At 40.3% G+C, this 19,725-nt stretch overlaps 1 protein-coding gene across 18 annotated transcripts in view; it reads right to left on the minus strand.

The window, feature by feature from the left end:
* Positions 1-19,725, minus strand: part of DLG2 (discs large MAGUK scaffold protein 2) — a 1,033,288-nt gene that overhangs the window by 648,479 nt on the left and 365,084 nt on the right. For 2 of the 18 annotated variants that reach the window (XM_068930598.1, XM_068930595.1), the window contains exon 1: positions 4,571-4,898. The exons of 15 other annotated variants lie outside the window; for them this stretch is intronic. In XM_068930598.1, the coding sequence (XP_068786699.1) occupies positions 4,571-4,672 (102 nt within the window). In that variant the 5' untranslated portion in view covers positions 4,673-4,898. Of the gene's footprint in view, positions 1-4,570; positions 4,899-19,725 lie in introns of those variants that run through there. One more of the 18 variants, XM_068930599.1, reaches the window with a different exon arrangement.

Consider the following 19,725-nt stretch of genomic DNA (forward strand, 5'->3'; position numbering starts at 1 on the left):
CCACATTACACATATTTTGTGCGTTTTACTTTGAACTGTTTCTAGTCTGGCCTTATAAACTGAATAACCCGTTAGACTTTGGAGAGCACTCACTGCATTCCTGGAGTGCATCTTTCTGCTTGGTTCAGTCAAAAAGAAATCCCATTTCCAGACTCCAAGTCTACTCTGTGAAGCACAGCAAAGCAAGACAAATGAGCAGGACTGGGGGATTCACTTCAAAAGCTCATTCCAATGAGCTTTTTGGATTCCAATCTAAATGAAAATGTTAATCTAGATGCACTGAAAAATCACCTCAGCCCATGAAATGTGAAATCCCATTTGAGTTCACTGAGATGCATCAAGTGCCTAAAGCATGCAAAGCTTTGAGCATGGTCTACTACATATCACATCTAATTGGAAAAGTATTTTCTTCTCTTCTCAGACGACTTTGTTTCTTTCAATACTCAGGTCTAGTCTAAGAAAGGAGAAGCTATTCTCAGTGAAAAGCTAAGTGACATATTAGAGTTTGTTCAAGAGACTAATAGTCTTAGTGCAGAAAACTAATAGTTTTCTAATAGTTTCATCACAATGAAACTAGTGAGCTAAACAGATATGGATGTCAAGACATTCAGTAAATCCCTCTAATATTTGTTTTAATAAAACCTTCAGTTTTGCAATGGTCTTGCATTTTCAGTTGCAGATGTCCACAATGTACTTGGACAAGCAATAAGTTTAAAAAAAAGGTTTTTCAGGTGTGATGAGGATGTTTCGGCAGATGAGAAAACAACAAGTGGTGTGACTTTCACACTCATCTTGGATAGTGGAATAGGTCATTATTTGGCTATTTCAGCCAAAACAGAGAAACTGTAGGGGGAAAAAAATTGAAATCAGCTATTGGGCCAGATTACTGGTAGTGATAAATGTGCTAGAAGGTAGGAAAGGAGGTAGGGAAGAGAGGAAGGCACATTTTATCCCCTTTTTAACTGTAAAATTATGCCAGGACAGAAACAGACTAGACCTAAATCAAAAAGAAAGTATGATTTATCAAAATACCCGATCAAGGTCAACAAATAGGAAGATCACTCATCCTTCAGTGCAATCTCCTCAATCACTATTTACAATATAGTGATATTGGAACAGGAGATAAGACTAAAAGACACTTCCATGTGAGCGTCAGAGTTGTGACTGAAACATAATTTAAGAAACATCTCAGTCATTCTGAAATACCTCCTGGCACTCCTAACAAGAGCAAAATGAACAGGATATTAAGAGTCAGGAGGTAATTCTTCCACAACACTGCATGAACTATTATGGGGCACAATTCAGCAAAGTGAGTAAGCACATACTGACAGCTAAGAATGTGTTTAAGTCTCATCACCTTCAGTGGGAGTTCAATAAATATCTTAGTACTCCTCTGAATGGAGGTCTGAAGCCAATAGAGGCCTTTAATCCACAGGGACAAAAGATTCTGGTAGCTGTGGAACAACTCTAGGACTCAAGGAATACAAATTCACATCCAAGTCCTGGGAGATTATGAACAAGAAAATTCTGCAAGATATCTCCTGGCACCTGACAGTCGTGTTAAAATACTGCTGCCCCCCTCCCTGCTTCAGCTTTGTGCCTCTGCGATGGAAACACTGGTGCTTCCCTTCCAGAAATGCGAGAGGTGCTTAAATATGTTTAGGTCGGGTGCAACAGAGGCTCCTCAGATGGAAACTGCTCTACCTTTCAAATTAAACTGCTTTGAACTCTTTGCAATTTCAAGGTCATAGTTCATGAAAGTGGGCATCATTAAAATTGAAGTCTCAGAACAAGGTCAGCTATCAATGTCTAGGAAAATGAGCTGAAAAGGAAACCTTCCCGTAGCCGCAGTTAGACATTTCCACCACCTTCTTTTCAACATATGGTGTAGCAAGACATACACACCCTGTTCTGGCCCCCCAAAATTAACTCCCTGGCACCACCTGTTCAGAGTGAGCAGACTGTAAAACGATTGCATTGGGGGCAGACAAAAATGAGTGTGATGGTTCTGTTTCTCTTACCCGCTTCTGTGCCCATAGGAAAGAAAGACAGCATGTGGCACAAAATTAAAATTAAAAGCTGTAAATAAAGAGTGATAGCAATATTTCAGTCCTATAATTTGCACTGTCCTTTGGAACGAAGCTAGTTGTTAATGACCTGACCTGAACATGTTTGCTTAACTTTGAATTCCTTTGCTGTTCATTTCACTATATCGCTACTTTAAAACTGTCTTTCTATTCAGGAGACCTATTTCCTCTTCCACCCCCCAGAATACAAAGTGTGGGTCTCGTATATCACTTTTCTTCCCAAGTTCATGAGTCAACGTGATTGCAGAAGTCAGACTGAATACGAGCGTGCTTAGATTCATGATTCCACGCCACGCAACTGATGCATTTCATGAGAGAAATATCCGTGCTTCCTTGCAAACCTGCTTGCTTGTAAACAGTGGGTCAGCACCCACAAATCTAGAAGTATAATCCTACGAATCCAAAGCAAAAAGTTATTTATACAGATGTGGACTGCAGAACAAAAGGGAGGAGAAAAGGCTACTTGAACTGGGAGAGGCAATATACTGGTAGGTACACAGAATATTTCATGTATGCCTGATAACTGTATCAAAGGGTACTAATATGACACATGCTGAACTGACCCAAGACAACTCAGTTCACTCATGCTCCTTAGCATCTTTTTCAAGACGATCACTGTCCCCCACGTGTATTTATTTCATTCAAGAAGTAGCGCATACACCACCGCAGGAAGATAAAACATTGACTGTGACTAACTTAATGAGCCTGAAACTCTAAAAGAGGAGGAAGAAAGTTTGAAATTTATGATTTCTGTTCTCCTGCTTCTTCCTAACAGGATCTAAAAAAATCATGAAAGAGCTTAAGAGCATCAAAGAACATCCTTTGAAAATCCTGCTTACAGGCAGGAATACAAATTGGATAGCAGTCCCTAGGCCGCTGGCCTACCTTTGTACAACGGTGGCTTGCATTTAATTTCCCCTGACTAACAAGTCACCTTTATTAAGCAGAATTTAACGCTCGAAAACAGTGGGTTTCAAATCTCGAAGTTAAAATTAAAAAGAAAGTTTAATTGTTCTTACGAAAAAGACGTAATTTTATAAAGCTTTTGAACTATAAAACTCTTGATGCTATTCATATCACTAGTGGCATCATGACACAGCAATTAAATTATAACCCTTTCACTAATAGAACGTATTTTTACCCACTTAAGATGGAAGTGAAGACGCAGGAAACTTTAGCACAGGAAATACTCAAGTAACCAGAGGAGATGTAGACAAGGCGGAGCTTGGAGAAAGGGAGAAGATGGACCAATAAACTGTAACCTGGTTTGAGTTTAAGGATATTATATGAAGCAGTAGATGGTCTGTCATTAACCTCTAGCTGAATTACGTTTAGGGAACACTGGGTCACCTATAGCATATTTCATAAAGCTACTTCATTTTATTCAGCCTAATCTGCCACACAGAAACTTCAAAAAAACTATACTGTATTCCCAAGGTTGTGGACTGTGTGACAAAGATTTGATTTTTGTATCATAGCCATTTCTGAGGATTAGAAAAATTACACAGCATCGTTTTAAAATAATTACTTCCATAATTTTTTTTATATATAAACGGTTATTTGTTACTCTATTTTAAAGATGTAGGAACAGCATTAATATTATCCTGTGTCTAAGAATAGCAAGGAACAGGAATGGGACAAAATCTGTAAGCCTCCTGTAAAATCACTGTGATTGATCCAGCGATCCTAGAACCAAACTTGTTTGCCCAGATATAATAACTTGTATAAACATGTCATTACTTTTGAATCATTTCAGTAAAATAACAAGCAACATTGATTATACTCTAATGCCAAATCAGAACATATATAGGGAAAAATATAGCCCAATCCAACACCTTTGTTAAAAAATTTGGGATGGGATTGCATTATACAGCCAAAAATGAAACTTCTCTGGCTAACTGCGCCACCTTTTGATTTAAATTTAAAAGGGAGGTTAAATGATTGTTCGGGTACCTGAAAGAATACACTTATTTAAAGATATTCCTATAGCCTTAAAAATGAGTTATGGAGCTTACTTTATTTATTTGTTATACAGAAGTGCAGGGTTGCATACTTTAGCATTGCTATGACAGTTAAAAGCTATATCAGCAATATAAATGGAAAAAATATATATATTCGTTCTTGTTAGTTTGTGGTTTTGGAATAATGGTATACATGTCAAAATCAATAAAGCTGGGCAAATGGCAGGGTAATGCTTTAGCAATCTTAGCACTGTTAGCTAAGTATATAATCAAGTTTAAAACAAATGCTTCATAATCCATTAGACTCTTCTCTGTAAATCTATACTTGTACAACCCCGGGAAATAAGGAAACGTTTACTTCCACTGGATTTTTTCTAACACTTAAAATGTATCAGCTGTAAGCCCTCGTTTATAGCCAACGTATCGCAATTTGCACTGAATCTCTATCCAGACATAAAATTAAATAGCACAGATATTCAAAGGAGTTACGGCATGCATTGAAATACATTAACCACATCCTACCTTGCATCCAAACATCAACGACAAAGTGTTGTTGGTGCATGCAACTTTGCAGTGGCAAATCATTGGTGTAAAGCAGTCAGGATTTTTAACAATAGGGCACATTCCTTTAGTGCTGCAGTAGTGGCAGCCTACTGAAGGCTAAAAACAAGTAGCTAATACAGCACATGGAGTGGCAACATATGCTGCTCAACAGCTAGCTTTTCTCTTGCCGGTCAGAAGCAGCCTGCTTGAATCTCTACCTGTGTCCCGTTCAGCCATCCCCTTCGTTGTTGATGAATCAACGATGCAGCATTGATCACGAATCTCAGGATTTCCCTTCCTCGGGGAAATTAGTTTTTACATTGCAAGGAGGGGGGAAAAAAAAAAAAGGAACGAAATGGAAATGAGGGGGACTAGCAGGTGTGGCAGTATTAGCATGTAAAAGGATGTAAACGCCTACTCATAACAATCACATAAGATTGTCATGCTAGCTGAAGTGGGCTGAAATTATTCCATCGGAAGAAAAATACTGCAGCTCCTGATTTGGTAAAAAGCCAGTGAGTTGCTGCAATACATAGTCATTGTGGGGAGAGAAGAGAAAAATAAATTACTTATCTAACAAGCCGAATCCTCAGCCTTTATCAATATGCATTCCAGTAAGGATTCCCTTCCCAGCGTCTCCCCGAGAAAAAGCAGCAAATCAATCACCACTCCATAGAAGCGATGCCCTTTGCTTTCTCCAGAAAAGATGAATCTCAGCAGGAGACAAACTGTACTCAAAGCTGAAAATCCCAGATGCTGGGAGTTTGCAATCAGAGAAATACAAGTAACATTTATCCAATCCTGGCTTGCCACATGGGAGCTTTCTCCAGGCACAAATTTACAGACAGGTTGAAGGATTGCAGGAGACAGTGAATAAAGATATGAAGTTACACGGAAAATGCACCAGCGTGAAGCTTAAAACGCTCTCTAAACGCTGCTTTTGAGGCAATGTAACTACCGACTGTTCAGCTAGCACGGTTATCGGATGACCTGCAAACAGCTTCCTGTATTCCAGAAATTTAATAATTAAAGAAGTTTGGGGGCATAACGCTGGTTTGGATTCAGTTACAGCAGTCGCTGTTTCTTCACTTAAAGCAACACCAGCTGAAAATGCATAATAACACATTCGGACGTGCAAACTGCTAGCTGTGCTTTTTAAGAGGATTATTTATACCAAAAGTTGGACGAATATATCTTCCAGTTTTGTGTGCAGCTACGGCACACAGATAGATACAAAAAGAAAAGATGAGGATGTAGAAGGTGAAGAGATGTCTTCAACAGCTTCACAGCTGACAGCAAGGTAAACCCAGCAGCTGTTTCGCAGTGACTTGACCCTGCTTTTTTCATCTCACTAAGCTCTGCCCATCAAATTACAAACTCTCGAAAGAAATGAGAGCAGGTTGTCTCCCTGGAAATTGTGAGTACGTTCTAAAGGCGCAGCTGAAATAATTTGCTGTAATGAACGCAAACTGAAAATTTGTTATACAGCGGATCAGAGAGGTACCCATGGCAAATGGAGGTCTCTGTTTGCAGCTAGGTCAAACGATATCCAGAGTAAATATTACAGGGTTTCTAAAAAGACCTGTGTAGATTGCAGACCCTAATGTACAAGACATCTTCTATTAAGATTTTATATATATATAAAAAAATATGTGTGTGTGTACTGTATGTGTGTAATATGTATATGGAAAAAGTAGAATGTCTTCAGTACAATTTATCCTCACTTCGTAAAGTTTAAAAACATAAAAAATCACTTTCTTAAATAGCTTTGATTCTACGCTTTCTTTTACACTGTACAAGAACTTCATTTTTATCCATATTTTGTATATGTAGCTGAATTTTGACTTGGTATAATATTTTCTGATTATTCTTTCTCTCTCTTTATCTTTACAACTTAGAGCTTGCAAGAACCGAGACTGTGTAAAATGACAACCTTTTTTCAACTAAAGCCCTAGGTGGGATTACTCCAGAGTTAAGCAATTCCAACTCCATCTCTGAAGATTTATTTCTTGCAAATAACAGGATCCACGATCCAGTGTCCTTGAGTCACTCAGCCCATGGTTTTCTTCCAACAGCCTGGACATAAGTTTTTTTCCTGCTTCATTACGTCATGGGAGTCTGCTACAGGGATGCTGGTCAGTCGTGTGTCAACAGTCGCCGTTGGTCCGACCTGTTCTTCCAAAGTGACATCGCAGCAGCACTTCTTTCTGCCCCGCTCCGCTAGTTAGCGTCTCAAATTGTGACTGACTCTGTTTAGAAACGCGCCCCGGTGACAAACAGCAGCCGTAACGTAGCCAAATCTTTGATCTGCTTATTCCGGGCTTGCCTGTCTCGTTATTAAGCTGTATATTATACAGGTTTTCTTTCAAGTACTGTCTCTCGCCTAACCAGCACTGGTGTAAATATAGAAAAGTGTAGTTTCCATGACAATACATGCCATAGTTACAGCTAGCAGCCACTGTCGCTAAAACATGAATCACCGTGCTACCTTAAGGTGTGAGCACGCTATGTTAGTGACCTTAAACCCGCTCATTTGGGATGGCTGTGGCATGGCAATATTTTTAGGAGACACTGCTACAGAATGCCAGAAAACTGTGCTAGTTAACCGTTTTAACAGTCCTAGTGTCCGCCCATCTTAGACATTTAAGCGATTAGTAACACTCTCAATCTGTCCTAATCATTAGCATTTCTAATATAAGAACGCATTGCATCTGCACTTTTCAATGTTTTAAACATGATGCCTTGATTTAAAACCGGACCCCTAATCACCCAAACGTGATTTCCAATTAATGTTCACAGCATCTAATTAAAATCACCTGCACTTAATTTCAAATTCAAATTTCAAAGAGGGAAAGGAGAAACAGCCAGTTAGCCTCTTGGATCTTTTGGATAAGACTGCATTCAGTTCGCTCCTACTCTCAAAAGAGAGAAGGCCTGTTTATTAAAATTCCCATTTCTTCCCCGCTTGCTGATTTTCGACACGACACTGTTGCAGACTTCCAACCAGAAGAGGTTTTACTTGTGATTTTATTTCCGTGCTAAGATGCATCAAACAGCAGTCACCTGAGTATTACACAAGGCAAGAAATATATCCCTTCGCACGTAAACTAATTGTTGCTTTCAAGTGAAAAACAGTTACCTGATGCACAGTCATTTGGGAAAAGAATAGAAAGAGAGTATTCATTCCAATGACAGATTGGAATAATAACTCATATCACAAATGGCCAAGGCGTTTATTTCGATTAAGTGACAACCACATATATAGAAAACTGCCATAGGAAAACACTTGCTCAAAGATCCTCCTCTGTCTTTTTTTCAGATAGCACTCATCACAGAAGCAGAAGTAAATTGCTGATTGCCAGGAAAGGCATTTAAATTGCAGTCATACTGCAGGAGCAAGGTTCCTCGGAAAATCTATGTCCCCATTTTCTCTCTCTCTGGAACATTTTCTCTCTCTATAGGAACATATATTGCAGATGAGTTCAGCTGAGTTGAGTTGAGTGCACTGATTCAGCCTACTTGCTCTCTGCCGCTGTGCCGCCACAATGAAGTGCACCTCTTCTGCGGTCAGCAAAAGTGGAGACTCCCAGCAAATCACGCTGTATTGGCAGCAGCTTCTAGTAAAATGACCCCACTGGTGAACAAAAGTCTCCCGCTATTGACTGAGCTTAATCTTCACAAAAGTTACTCTCTTCCTCACCTGCCAGATCTGGGAGAAACAAGAACTGTTGCCCCACCTATCACCTCCATTTGGTCCATTCAGCTTGTAAAATTCCTCCTGTTCTGCCAATAGCTCAGTATTTCCAGGTTCTGCAGTGATGTCCCTCTTTCACAGCGCAGCGCTATGTAGAAATGCATAAGTTATCTCAAAACTATTTAGCTTAATTTCTGAAAGTATTATTGTCAAGTCTGCATGTTTCTTTCCCACCTAATGCATATATACCTCCTCCTGTGTCAGAGCTAGCTCACATATCAGTACATATGGCCTGCACCAGACATACCATGTGAGAATCACAGAGGACCAGCATAATTAAAAATAAATGCAAAAAACTGGAGATTCATAAAGCATTGCTAGGTATTCAGCCTTGACTATACTGTGATATTTGCTTTTGAATTCCCTACAATTTTTATTGAAGAATTTGCTGAAATTTTGATATTAAAAAATAGATCTGTGTATTTTCCCTTCCCTTTTTCAGAATTCAACTTTTCATTCCATTGCTCTATCGTGAAAAATTTATCTAATCCCTTACCACATCCATTAGACACCGGAAGATCAACATGTTCATTAGGCCCTTGGCCAAGCTTTATGCATTGTTATATTCTTCTAATCTTTTGTTAGAATTCAAAATCACCTTCTCTGTTGCTCTTCTCTGAATTCCCTGTACACTAATCAAGCCTCCTAAAAACTAAATCTGTCTCTGACAGTGATTAAAGAGAAGTTGTCTTCTCAAAGAATCATATTAGATGAAAGAAAAAGGCTTGTTACGCCACAGGCAGCACATCCAGGAGGAACTAGAAAATATAAATATAAAACAAACTTGAAAGATACCTCATCAAAACCAGAAATAACTGCACAGAACTCTACCACATGTTCATTAAGAAAAAAACTGTCTCTAAACCTTCTCTAGCCTAAACCAAATTTTTCACAGCTGTCCTGTCATCTGGGGGGACTCTACTTAAGGCATTTCAAGGAACTCAGCTATGTCAACTCTTTTCCTGAACTGGTCATTTTGGGGAATGGCCTGAAGATCACAGGCCTTCATTTTGCTGATATTTGTCCGCTGATGTGTATCAGAAGCCTGGCCTTAGTTTGCATGAAAGTCCATCTGCCTTTGGAACAACTAACATTGAAGTCTGCCCAGGAAAGACCCCCACAGTGGCATGATATCAGCAGCTCAGGAGCTGCTAAGGTAGATGGAGGAGCTGCTGCTTTGTTCCTGATCTAGTTCCACCTTGTGCAAAGCTATGGTTCAGCCTGTGCTAAAGGGTAATATGAGACTGAATTTTCACTCCAGTGTTAGAAACGGGCACATGGATGAATTTGGAGTTCAGCCAGTGAAGATGCAGATCTAGACATAAATCTTCAGACCTTCTGAGTATTCACTAGTCAGCTCCAGACGTTAAAGTGGGGGAAAAAACAGTTTTATGCATTCAAAGGCTCAAGGACTAGATCAGCTCTGGGGCAGTGTCGCCTTAAGGATGAGATGAATGAGGCAAATGGGGTGGAGTTGAGACAAAGGGCCCAGGGGAGAGCTGTTTAGGGTCACGTCTGCTACTTCCGCGAGATGCAATTGCTGCTGCTGGGACACACTTCTTCCACCAACACCACTAGCGGCTGCTGCATCACATGCGGTGTCTGTGGCAGCCTCTGTGGCTTTCCCAGATCTCTGCAGATAAACAGGAATGGGTTGCCACTTGGCTGTTCCCAGTTCTTTATGGCAGAGCCTGCTGGTAGAGAGCTGCCTGCTTCACCCAGCTCTGACAAGAGCATCAACAGCTCATGGAGATACAAAGTTCTCCCAGAGAACCTTGAGATCATGGCATGGAAGCAGATAAGCGGAGGACAGCCTGGATACTCTGAAAAATACCTTTGCATTAAGAATTCAAATGTAGCATACAGCTTGGATAGCATTATATGACTCAATCTCTCCACCTGAAGATGAGGATAACGTCTTCCAATTAAATGCCCATTTCTCCAGGTACCCAATCACATAAACAGTGATTTTTAAGTTAATGAGAATATTCATAAAAACTACTCATGTTCATAAATGTTTACACATTTATAGTGCCACATTACCAGTACAGTTTTACATTCTTAACTAGTGGAAAACTGGCTGGAGATGTCCAGGATGTAACTGCTTTAGATGTAGTTAGCACTTCAGCTAGTTTTAGCTGAAGTGCTAACTACATCTAAAGCTTTTTAATAAGAAATAATGCAAAAAAAGAAAGGCACATAAAAACAGAGAAATACAGATTTTTATGAAAACAAATATTTATCTGTTAAATCACCTACAAAACCTCCAATTGTTTTTAAAATAACTTACTTTAGCCAGGTATAGATGGAAAAGAAAAATGAGAGAGGGGGAAAAGTTTTTCAGATGAAATATCAGCTAGAAAGAAGGGAAAAGAAAGTGATAATACTGCCAGTTCTCAATAGCTACAGCACAACTTGGCTGTTTTGAAGATTCCTATTTATATCTTGCATTAGAATTTTTAAGATTTTACATGACAAATTAAATAGATATAAAGGTCTGGTCCTCCAGATACAGAGTGAAAACACAACATAAGCTCTCATCTGTATGCTCCACTTGAAAGACATATGGAGACCAATTGATTTCTTTAAGTAAATGTAATACATATATACCCAAATGAGTTTTAAAATAAGCAGTTTAGCCACCACACACTAGAGCTTACTAACAGTTTTCATATTTACCTAGCTTTCAGAGGCAGAAGGAGGTTTAACCTACACTGAGTTTTATGTTATGAGGATCACACTGTTGTTAGCACTCAACTAACTAGCTTAGTTATGTCTGTACAAGCTGAAGTTACTGCACTATACACATACTTATTATATGCATTAAACAGAGGCATATATCTGGACATGGTCCTATGCATGGTCACCAGCTCTGCAACTACTTCCTTTCCTCTGTGTGTAAATGGGGCTCCCTCAGGTGGGAAGCACAACGCTTAGTAGTAATTGTCCAGTAATTTTCCAGTTTCCCCTTGAATCCATGCAAATTCTACTTCCATGATTTCCTCAGTCCTTCCACTTCTCATATGACCATCTGCTTTTCTTTGTTTGTTTTGAATCTTGCTCCTAATATCTTTGATGTACCAAAGTGTTGCAATGGAAGAAACAAGGAAAAGCCAACTCCTTTGTGTCCTTTCCATGCCACTCATGAATTTGGAGACCAGGAATGTATCTTCTCTAACTTGTCTCTTTTCAGTAGTGAAAAGCTGTTGCCTAATAGATATCAATCTTTGTTATACCAACTTTTATATATTTCCCAGATTGCTTATCCTAACTTCTTAATTCTTTCAAACAGCTCATACGCTGTAAAACCCTTAATGTTCTTGGTCTTTTCCTCCAAACTCTCTCCATCCATCTCAAAACGTACATCCAAACAATGACATGTCCAGCAGAATACGTCCTTCCATCTCTCACTTACAGTATTTCTCTAAACATATCCCAAGATTTTTAGATTTATTTTGCAATAGCCTCACATTCTCTAGTCAGGTTCATTTTGAGATTCATTTCTAACCCACCCTACCCCATCCTTCTCTGCTGCTTAGTTAATCAATATGAATTTGATATTTGTGCAAATGGAGATCTCTTCCTACATGCAAGACTTCACATTTGTATTTCATGCTATTGCTTTTAGGCCATTTATTCATGTTGAAATTTAAACATGCCATTTCCCTGCAAATTCCACAGTGTTAAGGATATGGACTTTAAGGAAAAATACTTGGAAGCAAGTTTTCCTGGGATTTGGGATTTCGAGTAGCTAGAGTACAGAGTATTATATCCCCCAAAAGCATTAATTCTCCTGTGTGGTGCCCATAATTTTTTTTTATCGGAAAGCAAGCACCTATACTGCCATCTCTAGTATGGAGCAGTTCAGACTGCTGCTGGAAGCTCCGGAAAGGGACCACCGGAAATCAGCCATCATTTCTTGTGTCTTATGCTATTTAGAGAGGAATGACAAGCCTAAAGAAAAACTACTTGATGAAAGCAGAAGTAAAAATAAAACTGATGATGCATCACAATTCACAAGAAACAGAGAAGGTCGGGCTTTTTGGCACTTTCCAGAAATTAACTTTTCATAAAATTACCAGCTTTTTAAAAGAAATTGAAATTTTGACTGCAAAATGTTATTAAACCATTTCAGGTACATAGATGGAAAATAAATAACAATAAAAGGAGAGAACCTGAAATCTAAATCCTACTTTGTAAAATCTCACCACTACTGGGCTCCATATTATTACGGTTAACCATATTACTACGGTTAAGGGCACAGAAGCTGTGGCTGGGTGCTAATCAATCAATCAGGCACACATTTCATGTTATACTTGGAGCCGGACAGTTGTTGTGTGTGCTAGAAACACAAGGAGAACACTTTTAGTTTCCTCTGTGAGGATATTTTTTTGCTCAGAAATTCTCATTATTATATGCGGGGAGAGAAGTCCTAACTACTCAGATGTTTGACTTTTTTAGAACTTTTCTACTGATAAAGTGTCCATTTTTCCAGGTTCCCATTAAAAGTCTGTTTCCCAGCAGTTCCCAGAAGTGAGAAAGACTGTCATGGATTTTCCTCAGATTTTCTGAACAGGAAATTTTGTATTCATTTCTGGCAAACACCACTCTTCTCACAGCTTTAACATTTAATAGCTTTTTCAGCTATCAAATTCTCATTCCACAGGAAGGAGGAGAAAAACTGAAATCCTAACTTTTTTCGGTCTGATGTCAGTGGAAAGCAAATAGAAGGAGATGTGATCACTGTCACAGCTAAATTCTAAAGAAAGTTTTCCAAATAGCTCCAACAAAACTATAGCAGAGATCCCTGTAGGACAACACCTTCTTCTGTACTATATTTGCAGGCTCTTCTGACTCTACTGTGCCTAGGACTGGCTGTAGATGCTGGCCATGGACACAGCAGAAGCGCAGCATCACCTTAGGTGACCCTGACAAGGTCATTTAGGGGATGGAGATTGCAGAGCCCACTATTAAATGCATCCGTTCCACAACTGCGACACGACTGTTTTTAATAAAGGACTACTGAGCTTTGAAAACAATCAATGCCCATCTTTCTCTTTTTTTGGGGGGGTGCTGCCCTTGACTCTTGCCATAAAATATGTCAGCCAGCTGAGTCACTAATAACGGCCATTGAAGAGGCCATTGAGGAAGAATGCATCTGAAACACACATTTTTATTAAACTAGTTCAACTCTAAAGAAAGGAATGCAGCATGTTTTATTGTCTCCAGTATAAGCTGTCTCCTCTTAGCCAAAACTGCACCTGTGTGTCACAGTGGGGGGAAAAAATGGTGTCTCAAAGAAAAATACTTTTGTGTTTTTAACATCGTGGCCCAGACAACTCCTCTCTGCCTTCACAGGCTGATCCCCATCATCATGCTTTCAAAAGCAAGATGGTAAAGACTTGAGAGTCAAAAAAAAAAAAAAAAAAGAAAAGAAACAGATAGAGGGGCAGAGGGTTTTATTCTGGGTTGGCTTAGTAGGAATCCTATCAGTCCTCTCATTCACGGGAGCTTCTCAGCTGGGCAATCTCCTAGCACAGTCCTCACTTGACCCTCCACTGCAGCATGCAAAGGAAGAAGGAAAGGGATTATTACAATGATCCTGTTCTGCCCCTTCACGGTGAGAATTGACCACTGGCCTTTTACAGCACCTTTCTACTTCTAAAATGGCATGAAAAGCTGGGAAGGGATTTTTTTACCCTGCTGGCACAGCAGCAAGCATTTTCTGTCCTCAGGGTGCTGGGGGTACTAGCAGGGTCTGCTGCTGTTGACCTAAGTGAAACAGTTCCGTAAATCATAGTTGTTAAAGAAGAAAGCATTGCCTTCAACTCTCTTGCAATAAAACATAGCTACCTGCAGCACCACACCATCCTGGGGGGGAAGAAAAGACCTTTGTCAAATGAACGCTATACGGAGGGAATGTCTCCGCTAAAGCTTCTATGGGAATAATAAAACGAAATAAGGCTAAACTCTGGAGAGTTATTGGAATGCCCTGTTTGCAGTCCTCTAAAGATGACATTTTTAATGCTTAAAAGAAGAGGAGCTTAGTGGGAAATCAATGCATTTCTTCGGGAAAGAAGCCAACACAGCTTAAACTGCTCCCTGTGGTTGCAGGCCTACGAGCGCCTGCAGAACCTTTCCGAACTCATTGCCGCCTGCTCCCTCTCGTGACTGAACATCATCTCCTCGCTGCAGGGGGCAAGGACTGCTGCCAAGCCCCAAGACGGCAACAGGGCTGTCATGCTGCAGGCAGCCCAGACCTCCCCAGCGTAAATCACGAGTACCTCTACGGAAGTGATGCTAAGGAAATGAACGTGAGCGAGATGAGATTTGGGTGCGGGAACGGGAGTCTCCCTATCCTCATTGCAACTAAATTCACAGCCAGCCAGCGAAGAAGTTTAAGAGACCGGAGCCTTGAAGTTGTTTGACTCCCTGGCTGAGAGCTGTTGTGAGTCAGCTAGAGAAAAACAAGGAGAGGACCATAATTTGCAGGATGCCAGCATCTTTGGTGCTGTCTCCATCCAGGTGTGTGAAAGAGCAGCTTTGTGCCAGTGGCAACTTACCTGGGGAGAGCTGCCCTCCTGCTTCTGCTGAATCTGCAGTGCAGCTGACTTGTCTGGAGCAAGCTTCCAGGAGAAACAAAAAAAGCAAGCTGGGCAAAGTCTGCTTACAGGCTGTGCTGCTGCAGGAGCATCCATCTTAGATCCAGTGGAGGAGGAGAGCTTGGACAAGCTCCCTTTTTAAAGCAACAGTGCTCCTACTGAGCATGGCGAGTAAGGGTAGGACTACGCTCACCAGCGACCGTGCTGGATACATGCAGAGCACTTTACAGGCATTAGCTAATTGATCTTCACAAAAACCCTTTGAGCTAGGCAATTAAACTTCAGTAGTCCAGTTTTACAGGTACATGTAACCTTGTGTAGAAGTAGCCCATGGTTTTAGCATGCCTGAGCTGACAAACTCTTGGTCTGATTTTGCAGGTGCACCTGCAGGAACACCCATAGGGCCAGCGGACTTGGACAGTGCAGAGCATCCATGGCTCCGTTTGCCACTAAGAGTGCACGGCTGCTTTAAAAGCCAATCCCAAAGGTAATTCAAGTTGAAAATTCACAAAAGGAGGCACCCCAAATCGTGAAGCCTTTAGGTAAATTTTGGCCTTTGCCTCAAAAGATATGTAAGGAGAAAATTCCAGAGTCGGGATTAATTAGAATTTGTCTCTGCTTTTTCTTTACACGCTTAGACAGGCCACTTCCCTGTGGGCTCCCCATTGACTCCTCTGGGACTGCTGACAGAGAGCTGGGGTTTGAGAAGGAAAATAAAACTGTCCTTGTCTGGGGACAAATCTTTCCCTTTAGACTACTTGAACTGAAGGACTAGAAGACTGGATACCTTAGATGGATGCAACACCATGCTGCAAAAAACGCCATCAAGGGTAATAGTATGGTTGTTCTGATTCTGGCATTTACCCTTTTACGGCCACTGACCCCTGTACCTCTTCAGTGACCTTATAAAGTGGAGAAAATGGGTACCACAGGTAGAAAATAGGGACACAAGGCACTTGTGGAACACACTACATGATTGGGAGCTTATGTTAATAGATGTGTGGTGTTTGTTTATTCTTTATTTTCCTCTGGGCATATTTTTGCTATTTTGCAGACCTTTTTTAAGCATAACACTTTTACCTCTAAGTATGCTTGACCAAATAGATGAGAAAGAGACCTTGGAGACTGCCTTTCTCCAGACATGCTAACGCTGTAGTAGTAGTCTACCAAGGCCCAGATTTTTAAAGTTAAAGGTTGCCTGGTACCTTGTGGGATTTTCACTTGTAGACTGAACAAGTTTGGAATCAAAATTGAAAAAGAGGGCAAGTAAGAACACCCATCAGTGCCTACTTGTGCTTGTAGGTACATAAATAGCTTGAAAAAAATCTCATTTTTTTCTCATTTAGGACTCTAAACTGCAGAATCCGTTTCCCTTAGAGCTATAAGAAGACAACAGTTAAGCTCTTGTTGTCCTTCAAACAGTACTTCAAGGTACATCCACGTATTCATGCAGCCTTTTTCTCCTCCAAACCCTCCAGATGTGTGAGAGTTACAAGCTCAGTATTCTCCAAGGGACAGGCCTGAAGTCATTCAAAGTCCTTCGTTAGGCACTCTGTCAATGCTGTAAACATCGCTATCTAATTGATGTACTGTTTTTATTATATGCACCCTAAGGGAGTGTGCTGACCAGAGCCTCTAGTAAATTGAATAAATAAACAAATAAATAAGCACGCATCCTAGCCTAGACCAGCTCACTCTGTGACAGAAAAGTTGGTGTTGTTTAATGCGATTTTTACAAAACAATTTTGCTGGCTAGAATAGCTTGTTTGATCTTCATTAACCCTGGCAGCCTCTTCTAGCTTCTTCTTCTACCTCAGCAAAGACAGAGGATGCTACAGTTCCTTGACGGATTTCTAAGGTCATTATGTTTATTAAATATGTCATTTTAAAAGCTTCTTATAAAGTGAAAACTGTCCATTCCCTTCCTTCATCTAGAAAATGGGTGAAGAATTTTGTCATTTTCTGTAAGAAGGGATAAAACTGTATCCCTCATATTCCCTCATCCCTGTCCTTTCCCTCCTTGTTCATCTACCCCGCTTCACAATTTTGTAAAGACGTGATCTCTCGTTTTCTTCTTCCTTGGATATTGTCTGGACCAAAATATTTCTCAAATGTGTCTCTTAAGAAAAACTCAGAAAATATAACTGTACTAATCAGAGCTAGATCTACCATGCAGACAAAGCTGTGCCATTTGAGCAGATAAACTACCTGGGCTTAAGTGCAGACAGCAATGTAGATGCGGCACCCTGCATCTCAGGGAGATGCACCATCTCAGGGGCCACCAACTCCCCGTTCTTGAGCGGGTGTTGCAGCCCACTCTAACGTGCCGCCGTGGCTAGAGCATTGTCAGTGCTGTGGCTTGCTAGCTTGCGTACGTCTACAAGAACTGCAGCCGCATACTGATTGCAGTCAGATCTTCAGCCTAATGAACATTATGCATGTGAGCAATTTTACATCTGTGAGTCATCGTCTTGCCTACATTCATATGTTTCTTTCCATTCTGGAAGGAAAGAACTTTCATTCACGAGAAGAAAAAATAGGTTTCAAGCGGTATCATGATACAATCATATCCTTCTATAGTTTTCAGCACCTTGTTATGAAATTTGATTCCTCTGAGGCATGACTAGAGCTCAGAGTGTAGCAAAGTGAGTTAAGATGGAAAACAGGTTCTGCCAGCTATGCCTCCATGAATGCTCAAATCATGTCACCTAAATGTTGACTTTACTCACAGAGCTGCTTAATAGCTGCAGTATAGTTAGCTATCCTAGATTGTCTTCACACTCAGAGCAATAGACAAGCATCTTCAGATGTTCTTTAACATACATCTTAATAAGACTGAAGAAATGAAGGTGGACTGGACTAGAGTGGGAATGCAAAGAGACCAGAGTCCATTTGTGTGCCCCGGTGTCCCAGTGCTCTACATCCCTTGTCCCTTAGCCACCCTGCAAAACTGGGACAATGGAGGTACTTTTCCTTTAGTCAGGCTTTTCTATGAGAAGGAAAAAAAAAAAAAAAAAAGAGGGAGAGAAAGAGAGAGAGAAATGAAGGAACTCCATTGTCCCAAGTTTGTGATGCTTCTGTTGCTCTTGTGGTAGATAATGGCCAAAACAGATTGATATATTCTAAATCAGGACAAGTGTCAAAGCAGAAGTGTTTCCCAGGGGGCATTCACAGAATCAGTGTATCTGCATATTTTGCTCAACTTGTCTCACAATAGGAAAATCAGACAGAATGTCTTCTTCTTTCCCATGAGAAACTGGTAATATATGACCTTAACGTATGATTAACTGTTAAATGACTGTCGAGGAGAGTTTCCTATCATAATCTACTTAGCCTTTAGCACACATTTATCACTTCATGTTGGAGATTAGGGTCAATTCTAGAGAAAAGCATTATTTAAAGTCTCAACTACATTTTTTTTTCAATATCAAGTAAACTTTGGGAATATTGAGAAAAATGTAGGTCCTCTTTTCTTCTTGCTCATGCTTTATTATGTCATAAATGATTATGAAAGTCATTTAATGAATTATTGTAAGTGAAACACTCCACAACTCAGAAAGGATTCACCAAAAGAACTTCTGGACTTGTGGTCTCCCACAGGTTGTTAAGATATCGGTGTATTGTAGGTATGATGATCCCATTACTGCTAGCAGGTATCGATCTAGAGACCTTCAGAGTCCTATACAATTGTCTTACTGCACACATCAGGCTCTCCAGTGTGAAACAACAAAACGGTCAGACACAGAGATAAATTTATGATGCTTACTGAGAGACTGGTTTTAGAAAGAAATTAAAGAGTCCAGATTAAAGCTCAAGTAGTTAAATCAAGGTAAAATCTGGTGTCTGGACTATGGAAAAAGACTGTGGCCACATCCACACTACATAGCATTTTATCTTATCTTTTTTCAATACATAACAGTTACTCTGTCTGAAATAGTGTGAGAGCAATGCTGCAGCCCATCAGAGTGGTGCACAGCACTTAAAGGACTATGCTGCATCCCTGCAATGCTGCATGAGGCCAGGCTGGCTGTTTGAGGATACAAAACACGCTGGGACTGTAGTGGAGGACTGTGCAGTTTCCAAACTGCAGTTTCTTCTTGTATGGTTGTGTCCCGTCAGTGAACAAGCCCCAGACTGTTTGGTTCACTTCAAAAGCCGAAGAGTAAACTAACTAACTTTTATGTTTCAAGTGTGCAGCCAGAAGACCAGGACCCTGGAATGAGCTGGGAAGCTAAAGCCATGCTCAGTGAGGCTACCTTGACTAACGTAATGGTGAATCATGTAATATTTGGAGGGTTTTTTTCTTTTTTTCATTCTTAGCGCTCCAGTTTCTGGAGTCATACAACCACCTGAAAATCTCGGGTTACTCAAAACAACAAAATCCCAAGAGGACATGACCAGCTCCAGATTCCCAGACCCACTAATATAGGGAAATATATAGGGTGGAGACGTGGCGGACTATTTGAATCAGTGAGAAAGGAAGATTTTTAACAAAGCCTGTCCTTCAATTAAGCAATAATTTGATCCATCTCCTAGGAAGTCAGCTCAGAGGTGGTACCTGGGATCTCAAGATTTGCAAACTCCTGCTTCTCACAGATTCTTTGCTCAAAATAACATGGCTCTAGCCTTGCTCTGAGACATGCAAAATCTACCCAAATGCCATGTTAGACACCTTTGTTGACCCTCCATCTGTGGATTGCCAAATCATACTCTTTTGTTACTGCTTTAACCTTTTAAGTCTACAGACACTTAATGTTCAGATCGATGTTCACATCACT

The sequence above is a fragment of the Struthio camelus genome, chromosome 1 (genome assembly GCF_040807025.1).
Source record: "Struthio camelus isolate bStrCam1 chromosome 1, bStrCam1.hap1, whole genome shotgun sequence".
Lineage (NCBI taxonomy): Eukaryota > Metazoa > Chordata > Aves > Struthioniformes > Struthionidae > Struthio > Struthio camelus.